Source organism: Danio rerio, chromosome 19, assembly GCF_052040795.2.
Source record: "Danio rerio strain M-AB ecotype USA chromosome 19, GRCz13ab, whole genome shotgun sequence".
Lineage (NCBI taxonomy): Eukaryota > Metazoa > Chordata > Actinopteri > Cypriniformes > Danionidae > Danio > Danio rerio.
This window is the reverse complement of record NC_141039.2, coordinates 37,204,694-37,222,500: the sequence shown is the minus strand read 5'-3', so window position 1 is coordinate 37,222,500 and position 17,807 is coordinate 37,204,694. Positions and strand designations below refer to the sequence as shown.

General features: G+C 37.9%; 1 protein-coding gene and 1 long non-coding RNA gene across 41 annotated transcripts in view; both read left to right on the top strand.

The window, feature by feature from the left end:
• The window catches only part of LOC148679799 (uncharacterized), an 8,483-nt gene extending 7,821 nt beyond the window's left edge, over positions 1-662 (top strand). Inside the window, exon 3 of the long non-coding RNA XR_015945366.1 lies at positions 1-662. This exon is cut by the window's left edge and continues 2,424 nt beyond it. This is a non-coding gene — a long non-coding RNA (uncharacterized LOC148679799).
• Positions 1-17,807, top strand: part of macf1a (microtubule actin crosslinking factor 1a) — a 352,243-nt gene that overhangs the window by 305,160 nt on the left and 29,276 nt on the right. For 37 of the 40 annotated variants that reach the window (XM_087295922.2, XM_087295934.2, XM_087295909.2 and 34 more), the window contains 17 exons: positions 1,900-2,061; positions 2,146-2,316; positions 3,850-4,016; positions 4,170-4,329; positions 4,731-5,057; positions 7,549-7,633; positions 7,728-7,954; positions 8,434-8,640; positions 10,287-10,514; positions 10,742-10,960; positions 11,404-11,607; positions 14,057-14,282; positions 14,367-14,593; positions 16,963-17,085; positions 17,175-17,276; positions 17,361-17,462; positions 17,547-17,720. In XM_087295922.2, the coding sequence (XP_087152048.2) occupies positions 1,900-2,061; positions 2,146-2,316; positions 3,850-4,016; positions 4,170-4,329; positions 4,731-5,057; positions 7,549-7,633; positions 7,728-7,954; positions 8,434-8,640; positions 10,287-10,514; positions 10,742-10,960; positions 11,404-11,607; positions 14,057-14,282; positions 14,367-14,593; positions 16,963-17,085; positions 17,175-17,276; positions 17,361-17,462; positions 17,547-17,720 (3,111 nt within the window). The remainder of the gene's footprint in view (positions 1-1,899; positions 2,062-2,145; positions 2,317-3,849; positions 4,017-4,169; positions 4,330-4,730; positions 5,058-7,548; positions 7,634-7,727; positions 7,955-8,433; positions 8,641-10,286; positions 10,515-10,741; positions 10,961-11,403; positions 11,608-14,056; positions 14,283-14,366; positions 14,594-16,962; positions 17,086-17,174; positions 17,277-17,360; positions 17,463-17,546; positions 17,721-17,807) is intronic. The other 3 variants (XM_087295931.2, XM_087295932.2, XM_087295907.2) reach the window with 1 other exon arrangement.

The window sequence follows — 17,807 nt, the reverse complement described above, 5'->3', positions numbered from 1 at the left end:
AGACAAAAGGGGACCAGAAAGCGTCGCTCGCAGTCGCGTACACTCTCACAGTCACATATACTGCGGAGCAGAGGGTGGAGCAGGTTGAAGCTGTGGTTCATTGTTTTGAGGCCGACAGACATCCTGTTTGAAGCAGGAATGAAGCCCCTCGCCACAAGGCAGCTGCAAATAAACCAACACACACTCACACGCAAAGGATGCTGGATTTTATTTAAATGTCCATGCTTATTTCCCCTCGTTTTACAGTTTAAGCATGCTTGCTATCATCTGTATCTCAAAATTAGGCGTTGACGCAAAGTCGCTTTTTTTTTTTTTATTGTAAAATATCAGTTTTAATAAGTACTACTGTATATAGGTGAAAAATATGTGAAATGATTTACATACACATCAGTAGTATTCATAAAACTTTAGGCTAAAAGTACCTCCCAACTAATTCCAGCGAGATTCTGGAGTGTGCATCCAATGAAGTGTATTGATGTTGCTCAATATTTCAGCACTGCGGCTTCTGGAAGCATTGTTTTCCCTTTGTTTTTTTCCCCTGAAAGGAATTTAAAAAATGTCTTTGTAAAAGTATTATAAGTCATGAACCAAATCGACCAGCTACGAGATTAACTACATTACCAACTTTAATTACAAGCAAAATAGTATGTTAAAATTGGTACAAAAAGACAAAAATAAATATACATACTTAAATAGAGGTCTTTCTTTAGCTAAGAGAATCAATAAAAGGTGTTGCATATAATCCCTTTACATGTCTTTTATAAGCATTTGGGTGTGAACATGATACAAGAAGGATATGTGGGAGACTCACAGAGCTTCTAGTAGAGGTCATAGTGATGAATGGGACACTAAACAGGGGCGATTTCTCCACTCGCGTCATAGCAGCTCAAAACACTGGATATACAATGATCGCACTAGTCACGTATAAACAGTTTATGCACAACTGTGTATATTTTAGCTGTTGTGACGCAACACGTGCGTCGGCTCTGCTTGTAAACTCATAAACAAACACCTGCTATTGGTTCTTCGGCCGATGTCGATCGATCGGAGCATCCATAATATATATATCTATATATATATATATATATATACAGTTGAAGTCAGAATTATTAGCCAGAATTTTTCAACATATTTCTGAACATAATAGTTTCAATAACTCATTTCTAATAACTGATGTGTGTGTATATATATATATATATATATATATATATATATATATATATATATATATATATATATATATATATATATATATACAGTTGAAGTCTGAATTATTCGCCCCCCTTTGAATTATTTTTTCATTTTTAAATATTTCCCAAATGATGTTTAACAGAGCAAGGAAAATCCATGCTGGATAAGTTGGCGGTTCATTCTGCTGTGGCGACCCCAGATTAATAAAAAGACTAAGCCAAAAGCAATATGAATGAATGAATTTCCTATTTTTGTCTTGTTTTATTCTCTGAAATAAGAATCCAGTGGTAACTTTGTGTCTATTCCAGATGCATTTTCATTGTGCCTCAATACTCTAAAGTAAAATGGACCTCATGTTAACTTTGGTAGTTGTTAATTATGGCATCGGTTAGAGGTATTTGGCAATCTGTATGTGGGCAGCCACTGTGTTAGATATTCTGTCAGAACTCTGTAGTGTTGGGCTGTTGAAGAAATAGAGCTGTACAGCATTGCTGCCAAGGCCCTGTATTTAATTTCAGTCAATGTGTGAGGGCTGAAAACTGCCTCCCTGTTTATAAACGGCCATGCCACCATTATCATGTTGTAGTGTTTGTACAGCCTTGACCTGTTTAGACTTGTTCTGTAATATCCCATGTCCAGTAGCATAACAAGTGCATTAGTTATACACTAATCAAGTCATTTGTGTATCTTTCCCCACTCACTCTTTAGGCTGTGGAAAGGGAGCAGGTAGACAGCATTCAGCCTAAACTTCAACATGTCAACGCTGTGGGTCAAGGCCTTATTCAGAGCGCAGCCAAACACACTGACACTCAGGCTCTGGAACATGACTTGGAGACCACCGACCTGCACTGGAACTCCCTCAACAAGAGGGTACGCTTGCAGTTATTTTTAGACATTATCTTAGCGGACTGATAGGAATGCATTTATTAAATGTTCATTTTATTCAATTCACAGGTTGCTAAAAGAATCGCACAGCTGCAAGAGGCCCTGTTGCATTGTGGGAAGTTTCAAGACGCCCTGGAGCCACTCTTGAGCTGGCTGAGTGACACAGAGGAACTGATAGCCAATCAGAAACCTCCATCTGCTGAGTACCGTGTTGTCAAGGCACAAATTCAGGAGCAAAAGGTTTGATTTTATTTAAAAATATGTATATTATTATATTATATTTTAGATATTATTATATCATAAATTTATAATATTTTATTATATCATATTATGTTATATTTTATTATATCATTATATGTATATATATATATATATATATATATATATATATATATATATATATATATATATATATATATATATATATTTTGAGAAAACATTTAAATGAATAATATTTTAAAAGTTACTGCAGATGAAAGATAAAAAAAAATATCCATTGAATTTAACTGCTGTAAAAATGACCAGTTTTTTTTTTTTTTTTTTTTTTGCATAAATCTGTTAATCAACCTCAGTCCTGATCAAAACTACTGCATCGCTTAGAAAATCACAGGATTTACCTCTTTAATTGCCAAATTCATGATGAAAAATTGAAAATAATTAAAAAATATTTTCAATATAAAAAGTATTTGTGGACTGGATTTTTCCTTTTGTCACAGTCTTGTACATGTGTAACATCATTGTCTTTAATTGAGTTTCATTTTGTTCTCCCTAATTTACTGTTGGTGGCACTTTTTGCCCCATTGACTTCCATTATAACCACATTTTTTTATTACAAATGACACCATATAATCATGTATTTTTGATTGTGAGTAGTTTCTCCTGTTGGGAAGAGGTAACATTTGTCATTTATACTGTTGATCATCAGTTGCACCATTAACCCTTTAGATAAGCCTGTGCAAAAAAAAAGCTTAGTTCCTGGATTTTATATGGAGTATCACACCAAATTAAAGTGTGTGTATTTGTGTCTGTGAGAGTGATCTTTGGGCACTTACCTTGATGTGTCTGAAAAAATCTAAATATGCATCTCAGCTCTCAGAACTGCATGGAGTAAATAAAAACAAAGACTGTATTTATGCACCATCAAATGTGGTTATAATGGAAGTGAATGAGGCAAAAAAGCCACCAACAGTAAATTAGAGAGAAAAAAATTTAAATCTAACAAAGCATCTAAGCTAATGTTGTTACTAATTGTTCACATGTCCTGTGACTGTGATAAAAGGTTTTAAAAATTCAGTCTACAATTACTTTTTAAATGGAAAACAATTAATTTTGTGGTTTTTTTTCACCAAATCAGAGACATCAATGATTTAGTCAATTAAAGAGTTCAAATCCTGTAATTTTCTAAACAATTTTGTAGTTTTGAGGTTAATTAACAGATTTATGCAAAAAAAAATTATCAAAAATATTTATGTGATGCATTTTTACAGCAGTTTCATTCAGTGGATGTTTTCATCCCGAAAATAACAAAAGGGTAGTAAATTTGAACAGTGCACATGGGTATTCTTTACCAAGTGAACAGTTTTTTTGTGATAAAGTTAATATTTAATATTAAATTAATATTTTAGTCTGTTTGACTGATGTTGATTTGATTCAGCTAAATTATATATATATATCATATATATATATATATATAATTATTTTTTTTTTTGACTGTAGTTTTAAATAACATGAATTTGTTCTGGATCATTAACTAAAAATCCCATGTTTTATAAGCTTCTGCAACGGTTGCTGGATGACCGCCGTGGGACTGTAGAGATGATCAGGGCCGAAGGAGAGCGTATCGCTGCTACAGCCGAAACACAAGACCGAGACAAAATCCAGAAACAGCTTCAGAGTTTAGGAGAAAGATGGACAAACCTGCTGGAAAAGGCCAGCGCCAGGTAAACACCATAATCAGAGCAATATGGACACACAGAAACAACCATAAAACCTCTTAATCCAATCTCTGACTCAGAACTCAATCACACTGGGTCGTAAACCCACTGGTTATAAGAACATAACACAAGCATGTGCTTCTCATGTCACGTCCTCAGGCAAAAGCAGCTCGAGGAACTGCAGGTGCTGGCATTACAGTTCCATGAGGCCGTGGAGCCGCTCAGTGAGTGGCTGAGCGCAACAGAGAGACGCCTGAGCTCTGCTGAGCCAATGGGAACCCAGACATCCAAAATCACACAGCAGATTGTAAGGCACAAGGTAGAGTATACACAGCAGAAGATAGACAGAACCGAGATCTGTCATTTTAGCAAGCTACTTTCAGTGTCGAGGATCATTAGACTGACTAGAAATGCAGAGGAAGAGAACAGATTGTGAAACTCCTGTGGTTTTAAATGAACCAGTAGGAGTGTGGTTATCTAAGAAGACATGGAATTCAGGTCTCTGGTCGTGATCCTGCCCACATACATCTCCATTTCATTATGGTTTCATTTTTTATGATTGTGTTTCCATTTCATTTTGTTTTGATCCATGTATTATTTTGTTAATTATGATTTGTCGTTATTCTGCATTGTCATATATGTTTATGTTTGCCTTGTCTTTTTTTTTCTCCTTCTTCTCATCCAATCGCATCTTTTCTTTACTCTGGGCTACTATCCCAGGCTCTCCAAGAGGAAGTCTCCTCTCGAGAGAATAATGTAGACCGTCTTGTGAGTCTCAGCCAATCGCTCCATCCGCTCAGCTGCGCAGCCGATCAGGATTGGCTGGGCGAGCGTGTGGGTGCAGTGCGCAGCGGGCACACAGAGCTGCGTGATTGGTGCGTTCGGAGAGAGGCCATGCTGGAGCAGGCGCTGGCCAATGCACAGCTGTTTGGAGAGGAAGAGGTGGAGGTCCTGAACTGGCTAGCTGAGGTGGCCCAGAGACTGGCTGAGGTCTCAGTGCAGAGTTATCAGCCGGAGCTCCTAGAGCAGCAGCACAAACACACACTGGTATGATTCTGCAGGTTTTAGCAGCACAGGGTTAAAATATTTTCTGAGTCCTTTTGGAGATGATGAATACTGAGGGGGGAAAAGCAGAATAAAGAATAATACTAGGGCTGCCAGTGAGGTGACCACCGGGTTACTGTTTTTTTGCGGGTCAGAAGATGTGATTTTGCAGGACAATGGAGGGAGAGATACGTTTGACCACATAAACGCTAATATACACTACCTGACAAAAGTCTCATCGCCTATCCAAGTTTTAGGAACAACAAATAATAACTTGACTTCTAGTTGATCATTTGGTATCAGAAGTGGCTAATATGAAAGGCAAAGGCTTCTAGATTAGGCTTATTTTACCTAAATTAAAATATGATCATGTCTTGATTTTACATTATTTATTAGGACAGTAAGGTCTGACTTTGCTAAGACAAAAGTCTTAAGTCACTTAACAGAATTAATGCACAGTATAGAATATAAAGTCATGGTGCTGTGGAAAAAGAATTAATATTGTGTGACTCCCATGAGCTTGGAGGACTGCATCTATACATCTCTGCAATGACTCTAATAACTTAATATAGTCATCTGGAATGGCAAAGAAAGTTCAGAGATTGTTTTGATTTATCTTTAATGCCTCCTCTATCTTACTCCAGACATGCTCAATAATGTTCAGATCTAGTGATTGGGCTGGCCAATGCTGGAGCACCTTGACCTTTTTTGCTTTAAGGAACTTTGATGTGGAGGCTGAAGTACTGTATGAGAAGGAGCGCTATCCTGCTGAAGATCTTACCATCACCTGTGGTTTGTAATGTAATGGGCAGCAAAGATGTCTTGATACCTCAGGCTGTTGATGTTGCCATGCACTCTGCTGATCTCTCGCACTCACCCATACTGAATGTAACCCCATACCATAATTCGTCCTTCACCAAACTTGATTGAATTCTATGAGAATCTTGGATTCATGCGGATTCCAATAGGTCTGCAGTATTTGGGATAATTGGGATGCAGTTCAACAGATAATTCATCTGAAAGATCTACCTTCTGCCACTTTTCCAAATGATCAACTTGAAGTCTAGTTTTGTTATTTGTTGCTCTTACAACTGGGATCGATGACAAGACTTTTGCCAGGCAATGTACATTATTTGAACTTGCTGATTATGTTAGATCTGGCATCCTTGAGCAGGATGTTCTATTGGTTGATGTAATTAATCACTGTTAAAGACACAGTATGTAATTTTTCCCACTAGAGTGTGTGTATTCACAACAATCAAAAATGTAGCTTGATGATGACGTGACTGAGTGTGGAATCATGGGAGTTGTCATCTTTATTACTCCTGCAGAAATCATGCTCATGGGTGTGCTAAAGTATTTAAAACTTCTAATTATAATGGTAGTATGAAGCAGAGTTAGACTGAAAGATATGGAAATCAAACGAGAGCGATGAAGTAATTACTGATGAGCGATGAGCATGATGCGGCACAAAAGCAGCAGAACCTTGACTATGTCACAGTCAACCGCTTCCTGTTTTCCTGGTCATGATGATGTGGTGAAGAAGAAAACTTAATTTATTTTAAGATTCTGTTATAGTTCTGTAAAGTTTATAAAACGCACAACATATTAAAGCGTCATAGATGTTTTTCTGTTTTCTATAAAATTAAACCAAATATTGAGGGTGACGTCATGAGCATGGCAACACAGGACTTTGTCTGTGTCACTAGTTAAAATGGCTTATTTCTCTGGATTTCTTCGAAACATTTGAGATAATGTAAGTACACAAGTCAGCAAAATATATAATACAGTTCTAGCGGTTTATATACCGGTTTATAAGTATTGAACACATCAGTATTTTTCTCAGAAAACATCTTTCTTAAGGTATTGTTGACCTGAAATTTTTACTGTATGTTGTTAACAACCAAAGAAGTCTATATATGCAAGAAAAACTAAAGTAACTAGATTACAAAGTAATGTGCAATAAAATAAAATAACACAATGAAAAAGTATTGAACACATGAAGAAAGGAAGGTGTAGAAAGGCTGTGAAAGCCCAGACAGCAGCTGTAATCTCTCAGTAGTTCTTCAGCAACTTTCAGTGAATTATTATTCGCTGCTTCCGTCCAGCATCTACATTATTAGGATGATGAAGAGAACACCAGGCATTTCAGCCAGACAGTGATCCAAAACAGAGCCAGGCAAACTCTCAAATGGTTTTAGAGAAAAAAAATAAAGCTACTCGAACTGCGTTCATGGATATTTAAACACCAAAGGTTATTGTGGTGTGGTTATTTCAGAGAAAAAGAATATCAAGACACTGACAAAAAAAAAATGGTGGAGACAGTACAAAGCTCCCAATTTTGGGACAGTCTTGCAAAATGCGGGATTGGGTGGTCACCCTAGCCAATTGTTTTATTGTTTCATTTTATTCATTTCATCATTACATTTAAATTACATTTAAATTCCTTTAAATTATTTCCAGAGCTAACGCTTCTACTACTGGTCCCCTACAGGCTCTTAATGAAGAGATTGTCAGCAGGAAGAAGACAGTGGACCAGGCCATTAAGAACGGACAGGCTCTGCTCAAACAAACCACTGGTACTTTTCCATCTAGTCTCTGCACTCATTAGCGTATAACTGAATTCCTCCTCTGATTATGATCATGTCTGGTCTGTCTGTCTGTCTGTGACAGGCGAGGAGGTCTTGTTGATCCAAGAGAAGTTGGATGGCATCAAAAGTCGCTTTGCTGAAATGACGGCGGGCAGTAGCAAGGCCCTTCGGACCCTGGAACAGGCCCTTCAGTTGGCCACACGATTTGCCAGCTCACACGATGACATCAATCAATGGCTGGATAGAGTGGAGGCGGAGCTTAACAACGCTGAGCCAGACACAACACCAGCCTATCAGGACAGACAGAAGGTGAAGGATGTTTTCCAGACACTTTTTTACTTTATTTTAGTTTTTGCTAAATCAAATTAGGGGGCGGCACGGTGGCTCAGTGGTTAGCACTGTTGCCTCACAGCAAGAAGGCCAATGGTTTGAGTCCCTGCTGGGCCAATTGGCATTTATGTGTGGAGTTTGCATGTTCTCCCTGTGTTGGCATGGATTTCCTCAGGGTATTCCGGTTTCCCCCACAGTCCAAAAACATGCGGTACAAGTGAAATGTCTAAACGTAGTTTATATGTGTGTGGGTGAATGCGAGAGTGTTTCCCAGTACTGGGTTGCGGCTGAAAGGACATCCGCCTAGTAAAACATGTGCTGGAATAGTTGGCGGTTCATTCCACAGTGGCGACCCCTGATAAATAAGGAACTAAGCTAAAAGAAAATTAATGTATTATTGAATGAATGAATGAATAACTCAAATTAATGTCATTACTGAATGTGCATGTCTGGCTCAGGAGCTGAAGTGTGTTTCTGCTGAGAAGAGGTTAGTTCTGGACACGGTGAATGAGGTGGGCAGTGCTTTACTGGATCTGGTACCCTGGCGTGCGCGGGAAGGACTGGACCGCCTGGTTGCTGATGCCAATCAGCGATACCGCCAAGCAGACGAGACCATCACACAGAGAGTGCAGTTAGTGCAGGCTGCCATCCAAAGGTCACAGCAGGTACTGCAATAAATACTGCACAGATGCATTTTTTTTTTCAAAATATAATTCTGTAACTTGCAATACTTGAGAGCTTACAATACTATTTAAAGAGGAGAAAAAAAAGTAATAATATATGTATATATATATATATATATATATATATATATAATGCTTTCCATTTATTCCATAGCCCCTTTCTGTTTTTTTAGTTTTAAAGAGAAAGTAAAGCTTTCCATCTTCCAGGTTTCTATAACAATTACTTTCCAATCTTCTAAAATAGGAGGGGTTGAAGAAAGCCATTTACGTGTAATAGCCTTTTGAGCTGCAACCAGAAGTATTCTCCATTAATATGTGTCTCTAGCCTCATGCAAATCAATAATTCCTGAGTAAAACACTGAAAACTGAAACTGGATCTCGATCTTCAATGCACAGATGCATTTTGCAACAAACCCTATTGTTCAAAAACATATTGTATACCGTTATATACAATTACTAGGGCCAGTATCGGTGGACGTCTTTTGCTATTTTTGTGTTGAATTTAAGTGGATTTATGTAGAATGATATGAAAGTGTAGTAACTAAAAACCTTTTAAGGTTTACGATGCAAATCTGATTAGAACTATTTGTTTTGGTTAACAAAGTCTTTCATATGTTTTCTGAAAAACAGAAAATATTACTTTACAAACTATTGTACATAAATCATATAAACAATAAATAACAATAATAATAAACAATAATATTACTAAAATTAATCAAATAAAATGTTTTGTGTGTGTGTGTGTGTGTGTGTGTATAAAACATTTATATATACACATTTATATAAGTCAAATCAAACTAATTCTAAAAAAACTTTAAAAAACACAGTTGTGCTGTACAGAAATATACATCATAATAAGCATAATAGTGTATAAAATATAAGGTAAAATATAATATAGTTAAACTATCTAAAAGGCATATAAATTAAAATAACCAGTTAGTAAATTCAGGTGTCAATGACAAAAATCAGTTTTAAGAGCTGATTTAACTTAAAAAGTGGCCTGTCTAATGGGCAGGGGCAAATTATTACATAGTCGAGGACCTACCACAGCGAAAGCAAGGTCCCCTTTATGCCTACGCTTTGTTTTTGGCATTGATCAGCTGACCCAAGAGAATGAGTGTGCTTAAAGGGTTGTATCAGCTCAGACATATAAGGTGGGGCAAAACCATTTAGAGATTAAAAACAAATAAAATAATCTTAAACTGTATTCTAAAATGCACTGGCAACTAATGAAGCGAAGCTAACACGGGGCACCAATTAACTGTATCATTGCAAATGGGCAATAGCTGACCCGCTACTCCCCACATACAGTTACAGTATTCCAACTGAGTGGTCAAAAAGCATGGATTACTGTGTTAAACTATCAAAAATAAGTGTTATTAAGTTTAATTTATTAAGTTATTAAGCTTATTTGAGATTTCAGAGGGGCCTAACAATTACTTTATTTTATAATTTTTGTTAATTCAGCATATTCATGCAATATTTAAAATGTTATTATAAATATGTAACATCAGTTGTTTCTTTCCTAATATTAGATTTAGGACCGTGCTGCTTGGGTAAATTTGTAAATATTTCTGTTACACTTCTCTTTTTTTTTGACTGTTTATATATGCGTGTCATTGTTTTAGTATGAGGAGGCGGTGGACGCAGAGCTGACGTGGGTTGGAGAGACAGAGAGGAAGTTGGCGTCTCTGGGGCCTTTGAGTCTGGAGCCCGACGTGACTGTGGCTCAACTCCAGGTGCAGAGAGCCTTTAACATCGATATCATCCGTCACAAAGACACCGTTGACCAGCTCCTCAAGACACGAGAGGACATCCTAGAGAGCTGCAGCGAACAACAGAGAGATGCACTGAAGGTGAGCACAAAATATAGAAGAGCGAGAGAGCACGGCAGAATAAGCTGTGCAATGTTTCTTCTGAGAAAGGTTCAATTAGGAAAATTGAATTGACGTGACTCATCCATTTTCCGCCGGAGATTTGATTTGTTGAGTCATGTTTGAAGAAAAACAACAGTTGCATTTTCTGTCTCTTCAAAGAGTAATTTGGTTGACCCAGTAAAACCTCTTTTCTCCTGCTCCTGTAGGTGAAGACGGACTCTTTAAGTGCTCGTTATGAAGCAGTAAATCAGAGTCATGCTGAGCGTTTCTCAGCTCTAGAGCAAGCGCAGGTGCTGGTGGCGCGTTTCTGGGAGACGTATGAAGAACTCGAACCCTGGCTGGGCGAAACTGAGACTCTGATTACCCAGCTACCCCCTCCTGCCATTGACACAGAGGCTCTCAGACAACAGCAAGATCAGATGAGGGTGAGTGGGTGACATTCAGAGGACAAAGTTGAGTCCCATTTGCTCATTTGTGGTTGTAGACATGAAGTACAGTTGAAGTCTGAATTATTAGCCCTGCTTTATTCTTCTCCCCAATTTCTGTTTAATGAAAAGAAGATTGTTCTCAACACATTTCTAAACATAATAGTTTTATTCTGTAGACGGTCAGAAAAAAAATGCTTAAGGGGGCTAATAATACTGACCTTAAAATGGCTTTAAAAATATTAAAAACTGCATTTATTCTAGCTGAAATAAATCAAATAAGACTTTCTCTAGAAGAAAAAATATTATAGGAAATACTGTGCAAAGTTCCTTGCTCTGTTAAACATAATTTTGGAAATATTTAAAAAAAGAAACACAGGAGGACGAATAATTGTGACTTTGACTGTATATAGGATAACATGACTTGTTTTTTTCCTGTCTAGCTCCTGAGAGAGTCCATCGCTGAGCACAAGCCACACATCGACAAACTGCTAAAGATCGGCCCACAGCTGGCAGAACTGAGCGCCCAGGAAGGGGCAACAGTGAGGCAGCGCTATAATGAAGCAGAGAGACGTTACATGCGCATCAAAGAGGAAGTCAAAAGTCGAGCCACTGCACTGGATGAAGCAGTGTCACAGTCCGTTCAGGTATTTTCTGGAAAATGTTTGAATGCTTACTTTGGTCTGCTGCCCAGTTTGTGATTGTATGTAAATGTTGCAGCCCACAGTTCACTCATTTTATTATCATTACAATTTCTAACACACACAAGTTCTTTTGAAGGGATTGTTTACCCAGAAATTAACATTGACCCATTTACCCTCAAGTGTAGGGCCAGACAGAATCCGCTGACTTTTTTTCTGTGCTGTTTTTTGTAATGAATGCAGAATGAATTTGAGAGTATAGGAGCTTAAAATCTAATACAAAAAATTATAATAAATAACATTTATTTAAAGTTTACAGTCAAAATCCAATAAGAACCTCCCCTGTGGTATACACAACAGGTCTCTCATACAATACATCCACTAAAAGACATGTACAAGTATCTGTTTCTGCACTGTCTGGAGCCAGCGCCTAAACTTTTCACTCATCATAGTACACATGCTGCTGATGATGTGACAATAAAAGGGATGTAATTTGATTGTACATATGCATATTATTAAACAATGCTGATATAAAGCTAAACAATTAAATATTTACACACATTTTCATAAGTAAAAAAATAGATTAGACTCAAAAATCTGTGAAAACCTGCAGATTTCTACTGTGGCAGATTGTATGTGGACCTTTCATATGTTTACAGTTTTATAAGTTTCTTTTTCCGTTTTTTTCTGAACACAAACTAAGATTCTTTGAAAAAAGTTGGAAATTATAACCACTGACATCAAGTATAGGGGAAAAATACTATGGAAGTCAATGGCACCCGATTCTTACATTCGTCTTTTGTGTTCAGCATGAAAAAATGTAAACAACTTTCATTCATTCATTCATTTTTCTTCGGTTTAGTCCCTTATTGATTGAGTTCACCACAGCGCAACTATTCGGGCATACGTTTTACGTAGCAAATGCCCTTCTAGCCGCAACCAGTACTGGGAAACACTCCACACAGAAACACCAACTGGCCCAGCTGGGGCTTGAACCAGCGAACTTCTTACTGTGAGGTGACAGTGCTAACCACTGAGCCACTGTGTCACCCTATTTACAATCATTTATGAAAATCTGCAGATGTCTCCAGTCGCAGATTCTATGTGGACCCGTTATGTGTTTCCAAACCTTTATAAGTTTATTTTTTCCTGTTGAACACAAAATGAGATGTTTTGAAGAATGTTGGGAACTGGCAGCTATTGACATCCAATGTAGGGGAAAAGTACTATGGAAGTCAATGGCACCAGATTCCTACAATCGTCTTTTGTGTTCAAACAAGTTTGTAAATGATTAGTTTTGTTTTTTGAGTAAACTATCCCTATGTGCTTTATTAAATCAAACACGTCACCTATAATTAAGGTTGTCTTTTAAATAACATGACTGACATCATCATCTGACTGTTTATTGATTCTTCCTGCTGGTCTGTTGCATGCTATTGAATTAACACATTGTACTGTTTCTCCACTCAATCTCTTCAAACTGTCATGTGCTCCCATATCCCATCACCCATATCCCTAAACTCCCCTTATCCCTGCTTGTTGCAACTCTCCTCTTACCCTCTCCCTGTCCATCCCATGTCCGTTTGGTCCATCCGTCCACCCGTCACTCATGTTTGTGGATGTGCTGTGTGTGTGTCCATCCCTCCATCATCACTGCTCTCTGCATCACCCTCAGCTGGTAGAGGTAAGAGCACCGTATAACACACCCATTAGTGATCTAACATCTGTATTAGATTGACAGTGAGGTTTTCAAATCATTTAGATGAGAATGTGGAGTAATTTTAGAGTCAAATATTATAGGAAATAGTGTGAAAAGTTCCATTCTCTGCTAAACATTATAGGGGGATATTTACATTTTGACTTCAACTGTATATTGAACACATACTTACCTAAAAAGCAGCGGGTTATGTAAAGTAGCCACATGGGAAGGCTACATTCAGGGGTCGTTTAAAGAATTCTGTAGCACCTAGTTATTTGTTTAATATCTCAGTTTATGTAATGATTATAATAAGTACACAGTTTGCACATGTAAAACAGGACTGTGAAATAAGGTGCATCCCCAGCTGACTTATAGACAGTATCTTGTTAGTAATAAACATGTATAAGATAAGCTCAGTCAGGAACGTGCTGCCTTCATGTATGACACAAGCAACGTAAAAGTTCCAATATGTATTGAGTATTTTTAAGGCTAATATACTCTCCAAACCTGTATATGTCTGTTCAAAATACAGCAATACTGTGAAATACTGTTACAATGTAGAATAACCTGTTGTCATTTATCATCATGAAGGTGTCATTATTCTAATGCGTTTTCTGTATTAATAGTAGTAGTAAGTATTCCTTCTATAACACCATCTTCTACCCTTTAGCATGTGTCTGAGATACATCTCTCCTGCACCACTTACTTTAGTGTGCTGTATGTGCTCTGACCATCGTCATCTCTCTATCATTTCAGTTTCATGATAAGATGGACCCTCTGTTGGAGACTCTGGAAGGCGCAGTCCAGCGCTTGCGGCAGCCTCCTCCAGTGGCCGCTGAGGTGGAGAAGATCCGGGAACAGCTGGCGGAGCACCGGGCCACAGGTCTAGAGCTGGACAAACTCCTGCCATCGTTCAGCGCTCTATGTGCCCGAGGGGAAGAGCTCATCAGTCGCGCTCCACATGATGATCCTGCCGCCCAGGGTAAAAATCTTTCATCTCAAGTGACAGACACGTATGAAATAAGGCCTGTGTTCTGATCAATGTGTATTTTGTTCTTGTCCTCAGCGGTGCGTTCACGACTCTTGCGGCTGCGCTCGCTGTGGGATGAGATCAGACAGAGAGCAGAGGAGAGAGAGGGAAAGCTTCAGGATGTACTAGATCTTGCTGGAAAGTTTTGGGCCGACATGGCTGCTCTGCTGAGCACGCTCAGAGACTCTCAGGACATCGTCAAAGATCTGGAAGACCCGGGCGTGGATCCTTCACTCATAAAACAGCAAATAGAAGCAGCAGAGGTCAGTCAGGCCTGCAAGAGAGTTGAAACAAGAGACAGATTTTTTTGGTAGTACTTTAGTACAGGTCACAATTCATGCCATTAACTACTGTGCCTATTATTAAGAGGTTAACTGTTCATTAGTAGTTATAAATATGATATGATTCTGCATTTCTAATTTTACCTAAGACCTAAACTCAACCTTACTAACTGTTAATGAACAGCTAATTAGTAGGTTATGAATCTAGTAGTGTTAGTTAATGGTTTGTTAATACTATAAATTGTGACCTAAATTAAAATGTTAACTTTTTTTAACTAAAGATGTACTAAAGTGTTATATTGGCAGACTGCCTGAGTGATTGTCAATTAATTGATCTTTTTTGTGTGTGGGGGTCAGTGGTTCACAATAGACTTTTAAGTGGCCTATATGAATAAAAAGAACTAAAATAACTATTGGATAATATTATATTATTATTAGGGATGTCTCGATCAAGTTTTTTGCCCTTGAATTCGAATCATTTGATTTTGAGTATCTGCAGATACTGAAACCCTATCTAATACTTCTATAATACATAAAAAAGAGCGAAAAAACAGATCCAGGATGTTCCTAATTTTTTTACTCACCTTATTGTAACATTCAACAATTCTGTTAACAAGCAGATCACTTCTGTGAGGTATTTTGAACAATTAAGTAATAAATAACATCAATTCTTCACTTTTGGACTTTAGTGCAACAGTAAATATGAAAAAAAAAATCTAATATAAAAACAAACAGCATCTCAACTTAAAATACCCGGCAGACAATCCCAAGTTTTCATATCTCTCAGTTTGCTATGGCAATGTTGTGTCATCAACTTAATTATACCTCCAGACCGCAGACATACTCGCGCTTTCCGCTTCAGGCTGCTTCCATGTCTCCTTTGCCAACATTTAACCAATAGCATCTCTGCAACAAAGTGATGTCATGGCGCATGCGTTGCTGTTTCTGTGAGAAGTCCATAAAGAGGTCTAACTCTGTGCCACCGCATAACTATTTTTCAATTACGTGATCGGATCTGGAGATCCCTAATTTATTTGAATGTTATTGAGTGTATTATTGTAAATAACCATGACTGCAGTCAAAATAATAGCTGTAAAATTGTCTAAATAAAAAAATATATATACAGAGAGGGCCATTTATATGGATGCACCTTAATAAAATGGGAATGGTTGGTGATATTAACATATCATATGCCATACCTGTTTGTGGCACATTAGTATATGTGAGGAGGCAAACTTTCCAGTATCCGGAGTTTCAGGTGCCTCACATCTTGTTTCTTCACACCATAGACAATTGCCTTTAGATGACTCCAAAGATAAAAGTCTAAGGGGGTCAGATCGGGAGAGCTTGAGGGCCGTTCAACTGGCCCATGGCGACCAATCCACTTTTCAGGAAACTGTTCATCTAGGAATGCTCGGACCTGACAGCCATAATGTGGTGGTGGACCATCTTGCTGGAAAAACTCAGGGAATGTGCCAGCTTCAGTGCATAAAGAGGGAAACACATCATCATGTAGCAATTGCAAAAATCCAGTGGCCTTGAGGTTTCCATTGATGAAGAATCAGCACACTGAACACATTTTATAAGTGGTCAGAAACTTGTAAATAACTCATGAAAGAATAAAGTTACGTTAAAACCAAATGACCCTCTTCCTATAAAAAATACTAAAGTTGGATCCAAGATGGCCGACTTCAAAATTGCCACCATGGTCACCACCCATCTTGAAAAGTTTGCTCCCTCACATATACTAATGTGCCACAAACAGGAGGTTAATATCACCAACCATTCCCATTTTATTAAGGTGTTGCCATGTAAATGGCCCACACTGTATATAGCATCATCTGCTGCATAAAACATATGTCGGAATAGTTGGCGGTTCATTCCACTGTGGCGACACCTGATAAATAAGGAAGGAAAATGAATGAATTCTAGAAATATGTAAATGAGTAAAATCTAAACTCTATATGCATACTGGAATGTATTTATGCTACTGTATCCTAATATAACAATAGTCAATAAGTTCATAAACTGATATAAAATTAAATGAAATAAAGAAAATATTTATTCTCTCAAACTGAAATCACAAATGTGTTGGATTAATGTATTGATGCTTATACAATGAATAAAACAAAGCACTTCTGTGTTATAATTACACAGACCAAAAATAATATTGTGACCTTTAAATATTCCATAAGACTAAGGAACAATATAAATGGATGACTAGTGTAGCCTGTGTTTTCAGTTTAATAAAAGGCTTTATGATGGATAATTAGACTAGACTTAACTCTATAATGTTGTGTCAAGACAAATATTACCAGAGTGAGGTCATGATGTTTTCCTTTCACACTCAGGCCATTAAAGCAGAGACAGATGGGCTGAGGGAAGAACTGGAGATCGTCCGAACACTCGGAGCTGACCTCATCTTTGCCTGCGGAGAGACTGAAAAACCAGAGGTCAAGAAGACAATCGATGAGGTAAGAGCTCTGAAGAGTGATTAGCCAATGGGAAATGGTCAAATTGATCACGTTCAATAAAATATCTCTGTTTTATCTTTAAATTACAGATGAATGGTGCCTGGGAAGGTTTAAACCGCACATGGAGAGAGAGAATGGAAAGACTGGATGAGGCCATGACTGCCTCTGTGCAGTACCAGGATGCTCTTCAGGTGTCTATTACTCTGATGCAATCACAAAAACTACTCTGATTGCTCATGCAAACTGTTCTCAATCATCAATTTATGTCTCCTCAGGGCATGTTTGACTACTTGGACAATGCTGTCATCAAACTGTGTGACATGCCAGCCGTCGGGACAGATCTCAGCACTGTCAAACAACAGATTGAAGAGCTCAAGGTTGGAATCAGATCTTATATCCAATTCTCTCTCAACAGAACACCATGAGAAAAAGATTGACACTTTGTCTTTGTACATTACCAGCAATATAAAGTGGAGGTGTACCAGCAGCAGATTGACATGGAGAAGCTTTCCCACCAAGGAGAGCTGCTGCTCCGGAAAGTGAGCGATCAAACAGACCGAGACATGATTCAGGAGCCTCTCACCGAGCTTCGACACCTGTGGGACAACCTGGTGGACAAAATCACAGTCAGACAGGTGAGGGAACAGAGATGTTTTTAATGTGTTTGGTTGGTCTGATCAAAAATGGACAAGGCTAAATACACGAGTAAATGAAGCTTTTGT